This window comes from Nuphar pumila, chromosome 9 (genome assembly GCF_984573655.1).
Source record: "Nuphar pumila chromosome 9, dmNupPumi1.hap1.1, whole genome shotgun sequence".
NCBI classification, from domain to species: domain Eukaryota; kingdom Viridiplantae; phylum Streptophyta; class Magnoliopsida; order Nymphaeales; family Nymphaeaceae; genus Nuphar; species Nuphar pumila.
The window spans coordinates 117,758,439-117,774,033 of record NC_143257.1 but is presented as its reverse complement, the minus strand read 5'-3'; the positions used below and the strand labels follow the sequence as shown (position 1 = coordinate 117,774,033).

General features: G+C 34.2%; 1 protein-coding gene across 1 annotated transcript in view; it reads right to left on the bottom strand.

The window, feature by feature from the left end:
* The window catches only part of LOC149829030 (uncharacterized), a 67,330-nt gene extending 52,262 nt beyond the window's left edge, over positions 1-15,068 (bottom strand). The window contains exons 1-5 of the mRNA XM_090017200.1: positions 15,064-15,068; positions 14,814-14,961; positions 14,485-14,611; positions 13,571-14,246; positions 13,204-13,387 (exon numbers count right to left, since the gene is read on the bottom strand). Of these exons, the coding sequence (XP_089873326.1) occupies positions 13,204-13,387; positions 13,571-14,246; positions 14,485-14,611; positions 14,814-14,961; positions 15,064-15,068 (1,140 nt within the window). The remainder of the gene's footprint in view (positions 1-13,203; positions 13,388-13,570; positions 14,247-14,484; positions 14,612-14,813; positions 14,962-15,063) is intronic.
* Between the last annotated feature and the right edge of the window lie 527 nt (positions 15,069-15,595).

The following is a 15,595-nucleotide window of genomic DNA, read 5'->3' as shown; positions in this document are numbered from 1 at the left end:
CACTATATTTTAATACTCTCCCTCAAACTTATGGTGAGATCACCGAAAGTTTGCTAAGAAGATACAAAAATCTTGGTAGAGAAAAAGATTTGGTGAAGAAGACCGCAATCAGAAACTCAGACTGAACATATGGTAAAGTAATCATCCCCTTCAAGTATTATTCTCGAACGTAGTGATAATCCATCTCAATATGTTTCGTGTGTTCATGAAACGTGTGATTACTAGCTATGTATATGGCACTTTTGTTATCACAACATAATTTTAAAGGTTCTAAAACATCAACACTCAACACTCATATCTGAATGTAATGATATCATCCACACGACCTCGGTTGTTGTTATAGCCATCGACCTATATTCAACTTTCATGGAAGATAAAGACACTTTCTGTTGTTTTTTGCATCTCTGAGAAATGAGGGAATCACCCATAAATACATAAAAACCTGTAGTTGAGTGACGGTTATTGGGATCTCCTCCTCATTCAAAATCAGTATAAGTAATAAGATTTAAAGATAATGAAGATGATAATAATAACCCTTTAGATATAGTTTTCTTGATGTATCGAACTATTCTTAACACGACACTCATGTTAACTGATGTAAGGGCATGTTGAAACTGACTTGCAGTATGTACTGCATGCGCAATGTCTGGCCTGGTAATTGCCTATAAGGAATTAGATCAACTAATAAAACTTTGTCTTCAGCTCTCATTTTAACATTTATCACTTTAGGAGTATCAACATATTTTGTGTTTGTGATTCCCAAACATGCAACAATATCAACTGCAAACCTTATTTGAGACAAAATGTACCCTCTTGGCTAGTATGCTACTTCAATTTCTAAAAAACATCTCAAAAAACCACGGTCAGTCATATCAAAAGATTTCTTAAGTATAATCTTAATTTCTTCAATTTCCTTTTGATCATTCCCAGTGGTGATCATATCATCAACATACGAAAGTAGAATGATAAAGGAGGTACATGTAGATCTTACAAAAAGAGCAATGTCAGTATAATAGGATTTAAATCCAAGATTCAACATAGTTTCACTAAACCGATCATATCATGCTTTAGGAGCTTGTTTAAGCTCATATAAAGCTTTTTGAAGACAAAGAACCATTTCATTTTCAATAGTCAGACAAGAGGGAGGATCCATGTAAACTTCTTCATTTAAATTTTCATTTAAGAAAGCATTCTTAACATCTAACTGATATATAGGTCATTTTCTAATGGATGCTACTGCAACTAGAGCCCTAAATGTGGTTATACGAGCTACTTGAGCAAATGTTTCCTCAATCTATTTCATATTTTTTAGAATATCATTTTGCAACTAATCTTGCTTTATATCTTTGTAGGGACTCAACACTCTTTGTTTTGACTTTAAATATCCATCTACATCCTATTGTCTTCTTTCCCTTAAGAAGATGTTGGACTTCTCAAGTATGGGCCTTGTGTAATGCATCTAATTCTATTTTCATAGCTTCTACCCATTCTTTTATGTTTTTAGCTTCTTTATATTTAGATGGTTCATGATACAAATGAATTGCTAGAAGGCATGCCCTATAGTTTGGAGAGAAGGATTCATAGGAGCAAACCTATCTAGAGACCTATGTATCCGTTCAAATCTCTTAACACTAGACTCTTTAACATTTGTTGGTTAACTGTATTTTTCAAAAGCACATGAATGTTCCCCATTATCTCATCTAGAGTATTGTAAGAGGTTATGAGTTGGTTTTTCTTTCTTCACTTGGTCCATTATTTAACTCAAAATCATCAATATCATCATTATCAATCTTCTCGTTATTTGATTTAGGTAACAAATCAAATAAAAAGTTCAACTTGGATTCTTCCTTAGGTTTTTCAAGATCAAATCCATTTTCATTTTCAAGAAATGTAACATTTCTAGAGACATAAAGTTTATCATTTTTTGGATTATAGCATCGATAGCCTTTTTTATTTTTGGCATATCCAAGAAAAACACATTTTATAGCTTTAGGATAGAGTTTGTTATATTTTTTAAGAAGCACAAAGCATTTACATTCGAAGACCCTTAGTCTTTTCAAATTGGGAGAGATTTTAAAGAGTTTTTCAATTGGAAATTTGTTTTCCAAAGTTTAAAAAGGCATTCTATTTATTAGATATACTGCGGTGAGAGCTCAGCCCAATTTTTTTTGAAATTTCTTTTGAAATGATTAGGGTCCTAATAGTTTCAATAATATGATGATGCATTCTTTCGGAAATACCATTTTGTTGGGGGGTCCTAGGATAAGATCTTTGGTGTAAAATACCATGAGATTTTAGATAGGATTGAAATTCATTTGCAACTTTGATCTTTCCAATTGCAATATCTAACTTCAAAAACATCCACCTTTTGGTGAACTGACTAGTAAGTTTATGAATAATCTATTTTCAAATATCTAACAGAATTGTGCATCCAGCAGTAGACTGTCTCACATCTTCTACTCAAATCATGCCATTTGCTTCTTCTCGACATTCTTTTCCGACATTCCCACTACTTGTTGACACATAACCAAGGCCATGATTTGCAATTGCTATTAGAATTTTTAAATTTCATAGATCTTAAACAATTAAGATGTGAGGACCAACAGTATTAAAAAGCTTTCCATATACTGAGGAATACTTTGTTAAATACGCCCACATGAAGAAACTGAAAGAAGCTTGCAAAGAACCACCCCCTTGTTCTTTTTGTGTGCATAGAAGATGTGTTTTTCATAGAGTTACCAGAAGCGCCATAGGGTATGGGTAAGCATGTTTCATCGAAGTGCGTTTTAGAAGTGCGAAACGTGCTGGGAAGCACCAAAAATAATTGGGAAGCTTGATTTCCCTTCTTTTTTATATTTTTTTGTATTTTTATTTTTATTTTTATTTTTATTTTTATTTTTCTTTCTTTTTTCTCTTTTTTCACTTCCCCCTGGTTTCCTAGGTCACTTCTGGTTCGTTTCCTAGGTCGCTTTCGAGATGATTCCTGATTCGCTTCTAATTTGTCCCGCGCTTTTCGGTTCCTAAAAAATTGAAAATGCCTTGCTTCCCGCTTTCGCTTCCCGAATCGCTTTCTGCTTCCCGAATCACTTTCCGATCCCGCTTCTCTGATTGAAAACTCTGTTTTTTCCTCTTTTTACCCATCACAACAAGTCATAACGGTTGCATCTTTTATGGAGATCAAAATATTTTTGCCTGCAAATCTCACCAAATGATACATGAATCAAGTAATTCCCATCAAGTTACTCTACATTGCAAATAAGCATATATTTTCCACCTCCTTTACCCATGTAATGTTTATAAAAAATTATCCATTTTTCCTTCCTTTTCTCTTTTTATATCTTCCTCTTTCTACCTTCTCTTACTTCTTTTCTACTTTCTTCTCCTCTTCCCTCATCTCCTTCTTCCTTCCCCTTTGTTTTTCTTGTCGCTTTTTTCTTCCTTCCTCTTTCTACTTTACTTTTTCATCTTCCTTCCTGCCTTTCTCCTTACTTCCCCTTCCCTTTTTCATCTTCCTTCCTCTCCCTCATTTCTACTTTAAAATCATAGGTGCGAGTTGTATCAACTCAATCTAACCACATAGATGTGTTCAGCATGGTTTGTTTGCTAAAGATAAAACCCTTGATCGTGCTTTTCTAATGTAAAAACATGATTTTTTGAGTTATGAAAATTTGGCACATTGTGGGCCATTGATTTTTGAACCCATTTAAAAACTAATTACTTGTTATAATCACATGATTCAAAACAAGTTCCCTACTAAACAAACTGTGTAGATCACATCCATAACATTTGATCTACAAAAAATTGGTAATTTTTTAAGAAAAGAGTGATTTCTACTGCTCATTAGTCCCTTACCTTCATTATTAGCCAATGTTTACCATATATATATATATATATATATATATATATATATATATATATCAAGAGACAAAGTGTACATATTATACAATATAAATAAAACTGGACTTAGTTTCGGTTAACGAGTGTTGTTTCAGACAGAAATGGAACCTGGTGTGGTTGACCACACCTGACGCTGCAGAAGCCGTGTCATGTCCTACCCACTGTAATGAAATGGAGTCAACCCAATAAACATGCAATAACACACTTCATTCAAGTAGAATACTTGATTAAATAATCAAGGCACTCTTGAATGAGTTGAAAATACAAGACCACAAAGGGCCTATTTATAATATAAATGGAGGCTAAAGGGTGAAGCTCCATATGGCTATTGGGGTTGCACAACTCCAACAACTATATGGAGTTGTCCCATCATATCTTGAAAAAGGACAAAATAAAAAAAGATAAAAGAAAAAATAAATACAAAAAGAAAATTAAAATATCAATCCCTAATGGGTTGACACCTATTACAGTGAAAAGACCAAAATACCCTTGATGGGTATATATATATATATATATATATATATATATATATATATATATATATATATATATATATATATATCTTAACACCCCCCTCAAACTCATGGTGAAACAACCAAGAGTTTGTCAAGTAGAAAATGAAATCGAGGTGACGAAAGTGCTTTAGTGAAGAAGTCCGCTAGTTGGTATTCCGAGGGAACGTAAGGCAATGTGATGGTCTTCTTAAAAAAATTCTTCTCGAACATAGTAGCAATCCATTTCAATATGTTTTGTTCTCTCATGAAATGTATGATTGCTTGCAATGTAGACCGCGCTCTTGTTGTCACAACATAGTCTGGAGGGTTTTTCAATGCGAATTCCCAGTTCCTCTATTAGTTGTCGCAACCATACTAACTCAGATGTGGTCGTTTCCATGGCACGATACTCAGCTTCAGTGGAGGAAAGCGATACCTTTTGTTGATTCTTGCATCGCCATGAAATTAGGGAATCACCTATAAACACACATAAACTAGTGGTTGAACGTCTATCATTTACATCCCCTCTTCAGTCAAAATTAGAATATGCATTGACTTCTAATGAGGAAAAGGATGATAAAAAAAATCCATGATTAATGAAATTCTTAATATATCTAACAATTCTCATTACAACACTCATATGCACTTTAGTATAAGCATGTTGAAATTGACTAATAAAATGAATAGCATGAGAGATATCAGGACGAGTAATAGAGAGATAAGACAAAGCTCCAATCATTTGTTTGTATAGAGTTAAATCTTGCAGAGACTCTTTATTATCTATCTTCATTTTGGCATTTATGACCTCCGGATTATTAACCCGTTTTTCATCTAAGAGTCCTGATCGTTCAATGATCTTTGTTGCATACTTAGTCTATAACAAAAAATAACCACGAGGTGAGTAAGTCACTTCTATTCCAAGAAAATATCGTAAAAAATCAAGATTTGTCATATCAAAATTGTCTTTAAGCATATCTTTGATATGGTTAACTCCCTGCTTGTCACCTCTTGTGATTATCAAATCTACGTAGAGTAGTAATATCACCATTCTTGCATTGGAAGACTTAACAAATAACGTAGTGTCAGTAAAACAAGATTTAAAATAAAGTGTCATTACATTACTGAACATGTTATACCAAGCTTTGGGAGCTTGTCTTAAGCCATACAAGGTTTTTCGTAACAGAAGGGTTTTCCCAAGGTTGCCAAACTAGGAAGCGAAAGCGGGAAATAATACAGGAAGCGGAAGCGAGGCATTTTAAAATTTATACGAAGCGGGAAGCGAAGTTTCAATTTAAAAGCAAAATATGAATAAAAATGAAGCAATATAGAATCAAACAATAAACAAATAAAAACTAAAATAAAATTGATCGTTCTTATATTTCATGATCTTTTTGTAAAAGAGTTAAATTTTTTGTTAAAATCTAACAATGATGGTTACCAATTTAAAGAAAGTATATGGAAAGTGAGTGAAAGCGAAGAAGTATGGGGGAATCGAGCTTCCCATGAAGTTTCGGAAGTGAGGAGTATCGCGCTTCCGAAGCGAGTTTTCGGGAAGCGAGCTTCCCACCTACCTAAAAAGCTTTCAGTAACTCTGTGTTTTCCCATGTGCTAAATTCAAATCTGGTAGAGGATCCATGTAGACCTCCTCATTCAGATTACCATTCAAAAAAACATTTTTTACGTCCATTTGAAAGATAAGTCATTTTTTAATTAAAGCTATAGAAATGAGAGTTCTCGCAGTGATCATTCGAGCAACTAAAGCAAATGTCTCATCGTAGTCTACTCCATATTCTTGACTGTATCCCTTGGCTACTAACCTAGCTTTGTATTTTTCTAATGTTTTATCCCATTTAGTTTTTATCTTATACACCCATCTACATCCTATGGTCTTCCTTCCTTTGGGCAATGTTTGGATTTCCCAAGTTTTTACCTTTTTCAAAGCTTATAATTCATCATTCATTGCCTTAATCCATTCTTGATGATTTTTAGCCTCATGGTAAGATGTTGGTTCGGAGTATGAGTGTATGGCCATTAAGCATGATCTATACCTTGGTTCAAAGGAGTCATAGGATACAAATCTACTAGGAGCTTTTGAAATTCTTATGGATTTTTTAAGACTAGAAGAATCTACATCTTGATTTTGAGAATACCTTTTTAAAGCACATGGTGAATGACTTTCAGTATGTCGAGTATAGGTTTGTATGTTATTATGAGATAGATCTATATTATTAAGATCCTCATTTCTATTTGCATCATGAGTGTCTTCATTTTCACGCTCATGCATATCATGAATGTTTTCACACCTTTCATGTTCACTGACAAGGTCAAAAAGAAATGAATAGTCACAATTTTTTTGGATTTTTTCTTTGCTAAAACTAATTTTATTTTCAAGAAAAGTGACATTTCAAGAAACATACAATTTGTTTCTTTCAATGTCATAACATCTATATCCCTTTTAGTTTTCGGCATAGCCTAAAAAAACACAAGAGATTACTTTCGGAGAAAGTTTGTCATTCTTATTGGTAAGGACAAAACATTTACATCCAAAGACCCTTAACCTTTTATAATCGGGAGATGTTTTAAATAGTTTTTCAATAGAAAAGATATTTTCAATATTTTTTTAAGGCATTCTATTTATCAAATAGATTGTTGTAAGGGCGGCTTTGACCCAAAAAACTTTTGAAATATTTCTAGACACGAGAAGTGTTCTAGTGGTCTCAATAATGTGTCTGCTTTCTCTCGGGTAGTTCATTTTGTTGAGGAGTGTATGGACAATATTTTTGATGAACAATCTCATGTAAGCCAATATAATTTTTGAATTCTTTTGACATAAATTCTTCCTCGAAATCGGTTCTAAAGATTTAAATATTATTTTTTAATTGATTCTTTATATAATAATGATTTTTTTTTAAATAATCAAATACTTTTGATTTTTGTTTTAGAAAAAATATCTAAGAATGTCTACTATAGTCATCTACAAACACAACATAATAGGATATACCTCATTTGGATATAACTAGAGTCGGTCCTCATACATTCGAATGTACTAACTCAAATGGATTTTTAGTTATAAAATGTCTTGGTCCAAAGGGCAGAGACTTCGTTTTACTAAGAATGCAGTCTTCACACACAAAATTTCTTTTTTTATAACTTGAAAGAAATGAAAACAAGTGTAATTTGGTCACGCTAGGATACACTAGTCTTTTGTGCCAATTTTCTATATCTTTCTTTTGCACAAAATTACAAAAAATTTGTTTTGATAACTCAAGATTGTCCATTACATAGAGATTTCCTCTTCTATGGCCTTGCCCAATCGGCTTCTCAGACTAGAGATCCTGTATTAAACAATCATTAGATGAAAATAATACTTTGCAACCATGGTCCGTAATTTGAGAAATTGATAAAAGATTTAAATTTACTTTTGGTACTACTTTAATATTTGGTACGTGAAAGATTGGTGGTTTTTTAAGAATCCCAAAACTTTTAATTTTCAAGGACGTTCCATCGACGGTTGAAACATAAGTCATTTGAGTTAAAATTATATTCGAACAATATGGACTCATTTGGAGTCATATAAAAAGAAGCAACAGAATCTAGGATCCAAGAAGTCTTACCATGGTCACCACTTGTGGATACAGCCGCTCCCGAGAAAAAAGAAGTTTCAGTTTTAAGCATTGGTTGTAGTGCCTCCATTAGTTGAGCCAAAGATAATGAGCCAATATATTTGGAGTGGTCTATCACTCATTTCAACCAAAGCAACTCTTTTGTCTTTTTTATGATCATCCTTCTTTCTTTTGGGACAATAGTTTGATGTGTTCCGGTTCATAACAATGATAGCATATGATTTTTTCACCCTTTTTGTATTCATGGCCACCCATCTTTTTGTTTCTTTAATAGTTGTCGGGGTTTCTTTCATTCTCATTTTTTTACAAAACGAGGAGGTTTATAGCTTCTAGTATGATTACCGGGTTTTAACATAGCAAGCACGGATTCTTCATCTTTTAAAGCGGAAGGCTTCTTCAATCTATTTTCTTTCATAGTCAATTCCTTAAGAGTTTCTATTATGAATGATACACCTCCTCTATGAAGGAGAGCCGACTTGGTTCCTTTAAATTCGGGCCTAAGCCCATTAATAAATTGATAGAAGTGCTCTGTTTTAATTTGGTTTTCACGAAATTCTACATCTTGTGAGCAATGTCATTTTGGCTCAAGAAGAGTCAATTCATCCCAAAGAAGAGAGGGTGCATTATAGTATTCTCTAATGCTCATCCCTCCTTGAGTCATGATTCTTACCTTGTTTTAAAGGTTACATATGTAAGCAATGTTTTTAAGAATATTCATGTCTTTAAGATATTTTTACGCATCATCAGCGAAATCAAATTTCACCAAACTAGAACACTTGTAGATATCCACACTATTGATGAGCCATCCAATTATCTTGGAATGACCCATCCTCCATTCTTTCCATCTTTTTTAATAATCGGAAACGACTTTAGACATTTTCTCTCCTTGAAGAGCAACTTCTTTCCCACTCTCAATTTTAGTGAGAATGAGTTTAGGCTCCTTTTCAGTACCGTCCACCAAACCCCATAATCCCTTTTCCCATATTTTGTGCTTTACTATAGATGCACACATCACATAGTTTGTATCGTTTAGGCATACAGGAATGGAGACTATTACTTCCATTTTATTCTCCATTTCTTTATAATGAGAAGAAGAGAGATAGAGAGAGAAGAAGAGGAAGAAGAAGAGAAAGGGAAGGGAATACAAGATTTGCTTAAGAGATAGTGTGCTTCCCGATGCAACAATCCACGATTCGTTGTATTTGCCAAGCTCACGATCCTCCTCTTGATGCTATCATGATCTTCCTCTTAAAAAATTACTTTTAGAGCACCAAATCTCTGATACCATGTAATGAAATGGATTCAACCCATGGTTGTCAGTCGATGAAGCGGGAGCGGGAAGCGAGGCACTTTCAAAATTTTAGGAAGCGAGAAGCGTGGGATGACTTAGAAGCGAATCACAAACCATCTCGGAAGCAAACCGGAAGCGAACTGAAAGCGACCTAGGAAGCGAGGGGAAAGCAAAAAAAGAAGAAAAAAATAAAATAAAAATAAAAATAAAAAATAAAAAAAGAGGGAAGCGAGGGGGAAGCGCGCTTCCCTAAAAAAGGGGACGTTTCCCATGCATTTCAGAAGCGCGACGTTTCGCGCTTCCGAAACGCGTATCGAGAAAGCGCGCTTCCCCTACTACATAGGCGTTTCTGATAACTCTGATTCAACCCAATAAACATACAAGAGCACACTTCAATCAAGTAGAATACTTGATCGAATAATCAAACCACCCACACAAGGGTCAAATAAACTTTGTTATTGCATAGAGGCACTCTTGAATGAGTTGAAAATACAAGGCCACAAAGAGCCTATTTATAATACAAATGGAGGCTAAAGGGTGCATATCCATATGGCTGTTGGGGCAGCTTCAAAAGCTATATGAAGTTGTCCCATCATATCTTGAAAAAAGACAAAATAAAAAAAGATAAAAGGAAAAATAAAATACAAAATAAAAAATTAAAATATCAGTCCCTAATGGGCTGACGCCTATTATAGTGAAAAGACCGAAATACCCCTGATGGTATTTTGGTTTATATATATATATATATATATATATATATATATATATATATATATATATATATATATATATATATATATATATATATATATATATATATATATATATATATTAACACCCACGTCGGTGAGGGTATGACACGGGTTTCCCATTTAGAAATGTCTGACAAACTCAACAAGGCCTAGCTCAAAATTGATGCCCTGTTAGGTTAGGAAAATACTTTGTCCTATCTTCCTAGAGTGCTGTTCTTTTTTAGATAGTTTCTAGACTGCCCCTTCAAAAAATGATAAAATATTGCTTTTCAGGTTTCTAAAAATCCATCAGTGCCCCTATCCTGAATGATAGTTCTTCAATGGCTTTTTTCTAAAATATTCTACAAATCTCAGCCTTTACGAATGACTATGGAGCATGTGACCCATTTCAAATATAGAAACAGAGACACTATTTTTTAAATTTCAAACGTACTTCCAAAAATCCATAAAAACCTAAATGAAACTCAAGTTTTTTAAAAATCAAACTATCTGTATTATTTGATTTGGTTTTTGAACCAAATCAAATTATTTTTTTGGCATTTCCCATCACTTTTATTTTAGAAAATTATTGAATTCTAGCCTTATTTTAGTCCATAAAAAGAGTGTCTATATACTCAAATCTAAAACCTGATTTAGCATTTTTCCCAATGTTATCGCAAATCACATTGTGACACAATATTGCAGATCCATTTGATTGATATTTTCAAGATAATATGATAACCATTTAAATCATTTTTTGATTTAGAGGGAAGATATCAGCATATTTTTAAAACATTGGTGAGACTGATAGTGACAATAATATATGTGCACACAAGCAGGTTATTTTCAAGTGGACAACCTCAGCTATATATCAAACCATATAAAGCAATAATAAAATTTTTAATTTCCAAAATTAAAAATCAAAGGAAGAGAAGTTCAAAACTACAGTCTATTTGTACACCTATGTCACATAGGTAAGGCTGCCTGTATGGGTATGACATGGAATTTCTGAAAGGATGGACACGGGGTTAAGGCTATCTATCTATCTATCCATCCAACCATGTATACTTAAAGACAAAAGGGAGGCATTGTTGTGTAAAAATATTTTCTTTATATTTTTAAAATGACAGAGCTTATGCTAGATTCAGATGCCTTTTTCAAATTGTCAAAATAGTTTGCAATAATGCCCCTATCATGCATGAGAGAGAGAGAGATGGACAAACCTACCATATTAAAAGTTAACTACATGGGCACCTTAGATGTGTGTGTGAGAGAGAGACAGAGAACACGAAAAAATCTTGTCATATTGAAGTTACCGTACCTACATAAGGGCATTATTACACAAAGAGAGAGAGAGAGAGATTATGTCAGGTTGAGAAAACAAGATCCCAAATCCAGACCATATAATTTAAAGAGTTTCTAAAATGTATTGGCTAAAAATGCATATAAAATAGTCAAGCATGACCCATAAATTACCATATATAATATGCACTTTTTATGGATTATTTGCTTGGAACAGGAAGATTGGGTCAGGTCAAAGTCCAATCAAGTGATATGATTCACAAACAAGTGTTGTGTGTTGGACCTGATTCGACTTAGCTTGATTATCGCATAGCTAAAATCGATTTAATTCATCGTGTTAGAACTGCACAGCATAGAACTAAATTTGATCATGAAACTGTGGAGCTTTTTGCTTTTGCATGAGTTTTCTGCTATTCCTTGAATGTTACCATCTTAAACCTTGTTTTTTCTCTCTTTTATGTGATAGCTCTAGCAATGATAGCAACAATTTTTTGGCACTATTATTTCAAAACAACTTTTTTTCTTCTCTTTCTCCCTATGCCACATTGACAGGACAGATTGACAAAAAGGGCAGGGAATACAACATTCTTGTAAAATTTCTCATTGAAAATAATATACAAGAGGGCAATTGAAGTTAACCCAGATCCAACCTGAAGATCAATATTGCTCAAGTACAAGGGTGCTATAGTTTATTATTGGGGTTGCCAACAAATTTCCTATTTGACGTCCGCATCTGTGCTGATGAAAGGTGATTTCATTGATGTCTCCGTTGTTTTTTATTAAGCATATTTTTAGTGATCTTTTGGCTATAGCGGCAACAAATTCGGACTATGTATGAAACTTATGTTTTTTCAAGTGACTTTCCCTGTATTGGGATGTGCTGTGTGTTGATGAATAAAATCACATATGGATGCTAAGAAGGGCAGTTCTAATACCCTAAAATTGCCATTGTTGAATGCTGAAAGGCACATGTATAAGTCGTATAGGCTGTAAGCATGTGATAGATTTATAGTTGACACAAAGACTATAGTTGGGATGAACCTAAGGATTCTACTGTGAGTGATTTGGGTGAAAAACCACAAGAAATGTGTACTAGTCCCTATGTAAATGTCTAATAATATCCAATAAGGCATTAACAATCAAAAGAATCTTCCATTGATTTTCTAACATTGAAAATGAAAACAATCATTTGTAGTGTGAACTTTAGTAGATGTTTCTAGCTTGTGAAAACACACACTTAAAAATAGAAAAGTTTTTTTCTCAAACATTCACAAAGTTGAATAAAGCTAATAAAATGTCTTGCAGACGATGATCAGAAAATCAACTAATCCCAATTCTTAAGACTATGAAAACACAAGCAAACTTAAAAATCTAATGAAAAGTACTGGAACTAAGCTTCATTAATCAAAATTATTCAAGATAGGACTGGGCAATGGGCCTGCCTGCCTGTGGGCTGCTCATAGGCTCATAGCAGAGCCCAATTCAGCCAGCGTGGGCTAATATTTTTAGGACCCAGCCAAGCAAAGACCAATGCTTACACCCAGACCATCCACAGGCCATAGGCCCATCATTCTGGTCAAATATGAAATTACGCTAGGATGGCCCAGGTCTATCCATTGAACATGTGCAGGCAGCACGTAGGATGCCTGTGGCCTGCCTGCCTGAGCACACACCGTGCTTATGCCAGCCCAACTAGGTCAAAACAGGTTGGACTAGGAGGGGCAGACTGTTACCCTTACCTAATCCAAAAATCAACAAATTTTTTATGGGATCTTTAATATTTGTAAAAGGACAATGTTAAAAAATAATGAAATTATGCTTTAGAACATAATAAGCACCTCCATGACGTATTACAGTAAATGTACCTTAAACCCGATACCAAATCTCCCTATATGATTTGGATCATCCATTTCAGGTTGCTTATGCCCAAAAGAGACCATTCTCACAATCTCATGGTGTGACATGCCACAACCATCATCCACAAATGCCAATACAGGAACGTGCTTGCCATCGCTCTTCGAGTACATGGATTCAATAGAAATGTCCAATCTGGGCAGAACATTGAACTGGCATAATTATTTCTTAATACTCTAGTACATAAGTATAATAGAACTAAGATGAAAACCAACAAGCAGAGAATTCTATGAAAGCAAGATAACAATGAATTTTACATACGAAATTGTAACACAGAGCACAGCCTCTTCAAAGCATCCAAAATACTAAATAACAAACCTTTTTGCATTAGCATCCCTGGCATTGTCAATGAGCTCTGCTATCGCACCAAAAATCCATCCAGAATGAGTCTGACCAAGTGTTCTAAAGTAACTTGGGTGTGTACGAACATAAGATCCAGGGAGACAGTTAAGCTGCTTCATTGTAATGGGCTGAGATCCTAGAGCCCTGTCTGTACTCTCAATCAAATATTCCTTTGTATGACCCTTTGTATGACTTGAATGATTCACTTGAGCTAAGCCACTAGACCCATTATTTTTCAAGTGAGATTTTCCATCTATTAGAGGTCCTGCTGTATAAGATTGAAAATAAATTCTCCCAGAGGAATCAGCTGTAGGAGATATTCTCTCTTCTTTGACAGCAGGCCTACCAGAGCTTTCCACTATTTTCTCCAGACAATTTGCAGGATGTGCGCAGACAGTATTTCTTTCTTCAGCAAATACATTCAAAACCTCATCTGCATCCTCCATGCAATCAGAACCATCTAATAAACCATCTCCACGAGATGTGCTGGATGCATCACATGTTTGAACCAACCTCGATGAGCCCAAAATGTTATCGCCTAAGTGTCTGTCCACAACATGACCTTTGATGGGAACGGCCATCTTATTATCAGAGTGTTGGGGATTTCTGGAAACAACAATCTCTTCAAGTATATAAGGCTCCAAGTTCTTATCTATACGGATGACAAGTGTCCAAACATCACAAAATGTCAAATAACTAAAAAATTGTTGATAGAAGGGATAGAAACCATCCAATTAGCAGAACATATTAACACAAAGTCACAAATCAGTAAAGAGATACATAAACCAAAGATGAAGGTTTCACCAGTAATATAACTACTAACAACTTGTCCAGAAACAGTGTAGAGTCTACGTTATTGATTGTTGCATTATTAATTGAACAAAAAGTACCTGGCTTTTTATTTTGCAACTGAAAAGCAGACGGCCTCCTCTTATATGCAACCTCAACTTGGCTAAAGTCTGGCCCATCAGGAGGGAGTATAAAGAAATCATAAACAGCAGGCACAACAACAGCAACCTTCAAAAATAAAGCAGTTAAAAATACAAATTTGTCAACGCATATTAAATAGCTCAGGTTAGAAGGAACATTTCCAACTTATATAATTTATTTTATTTAGTTGAGCAGACACCGAATCAAGGTTTTACGTATAAATATAAACACTCCATTTAACTGCTATGATATCTAGATAAATAAATTCAAACTCTTTAGGTAGAGGTACCTTCCTGTGCGTCCAAAGAAAACAAAGAAATTCAGTCCACTCCTTTTGTTGATGCTCATTTTCGAAATCAGGTTTCAGAACAAATTTATAGGATGGCAGTGCTATCCTCGTCACAGAGGGTACACCCATTATAGTCCAAGAACTGCTCCTGCATAAGCAGAAGAATTCTATTAAACAGTCATTTTATTAAGTAACCAATATCCTGAAATTAAACATTCAAAAAAACTAAAAATCAGAGAAGCCAACTTACTGCATGCGCTATTTAATGATCCAAAATGAAAGTGCCAACAAGTTTTCCCAGTGACATATGACACAGATTTATCAATATTATAAAGCATGCAAGGCAGACCGTTATTTCATGAAGAAGGTGAACAAATTTAAGAGAATAGAGCATGATAGAATGAAAGACAGCAGCCAGCATGAGGAAGGCTCAAGAAAAATGTTGAATAAATATAAAAAGAAATAATAAACTAACAATATAGAAAAGAATGCAACAGAAGATATAAATTAGTTATAATGTCTTAGACCCACAATATTATCTCAAACAAAATACAAAGTCCAAAAAGTCTAGTGCGCATGCTCATGTGTTTCTTCTATTGTGTCAACGTCCACATGAGGGTTTTTTCCTACAATTCCGAGCATCTCATGGTTCTTAATGAGCTCTACAAATTTTGAAAAGGAACAAGTGTAATGAAGTATGCGAAATTACAAGGATAAGGTGCAAAAGCACCAAACAAGTCCAATAGTGGACAATTACAAAGGCACAATAGGCATAAAAGTGT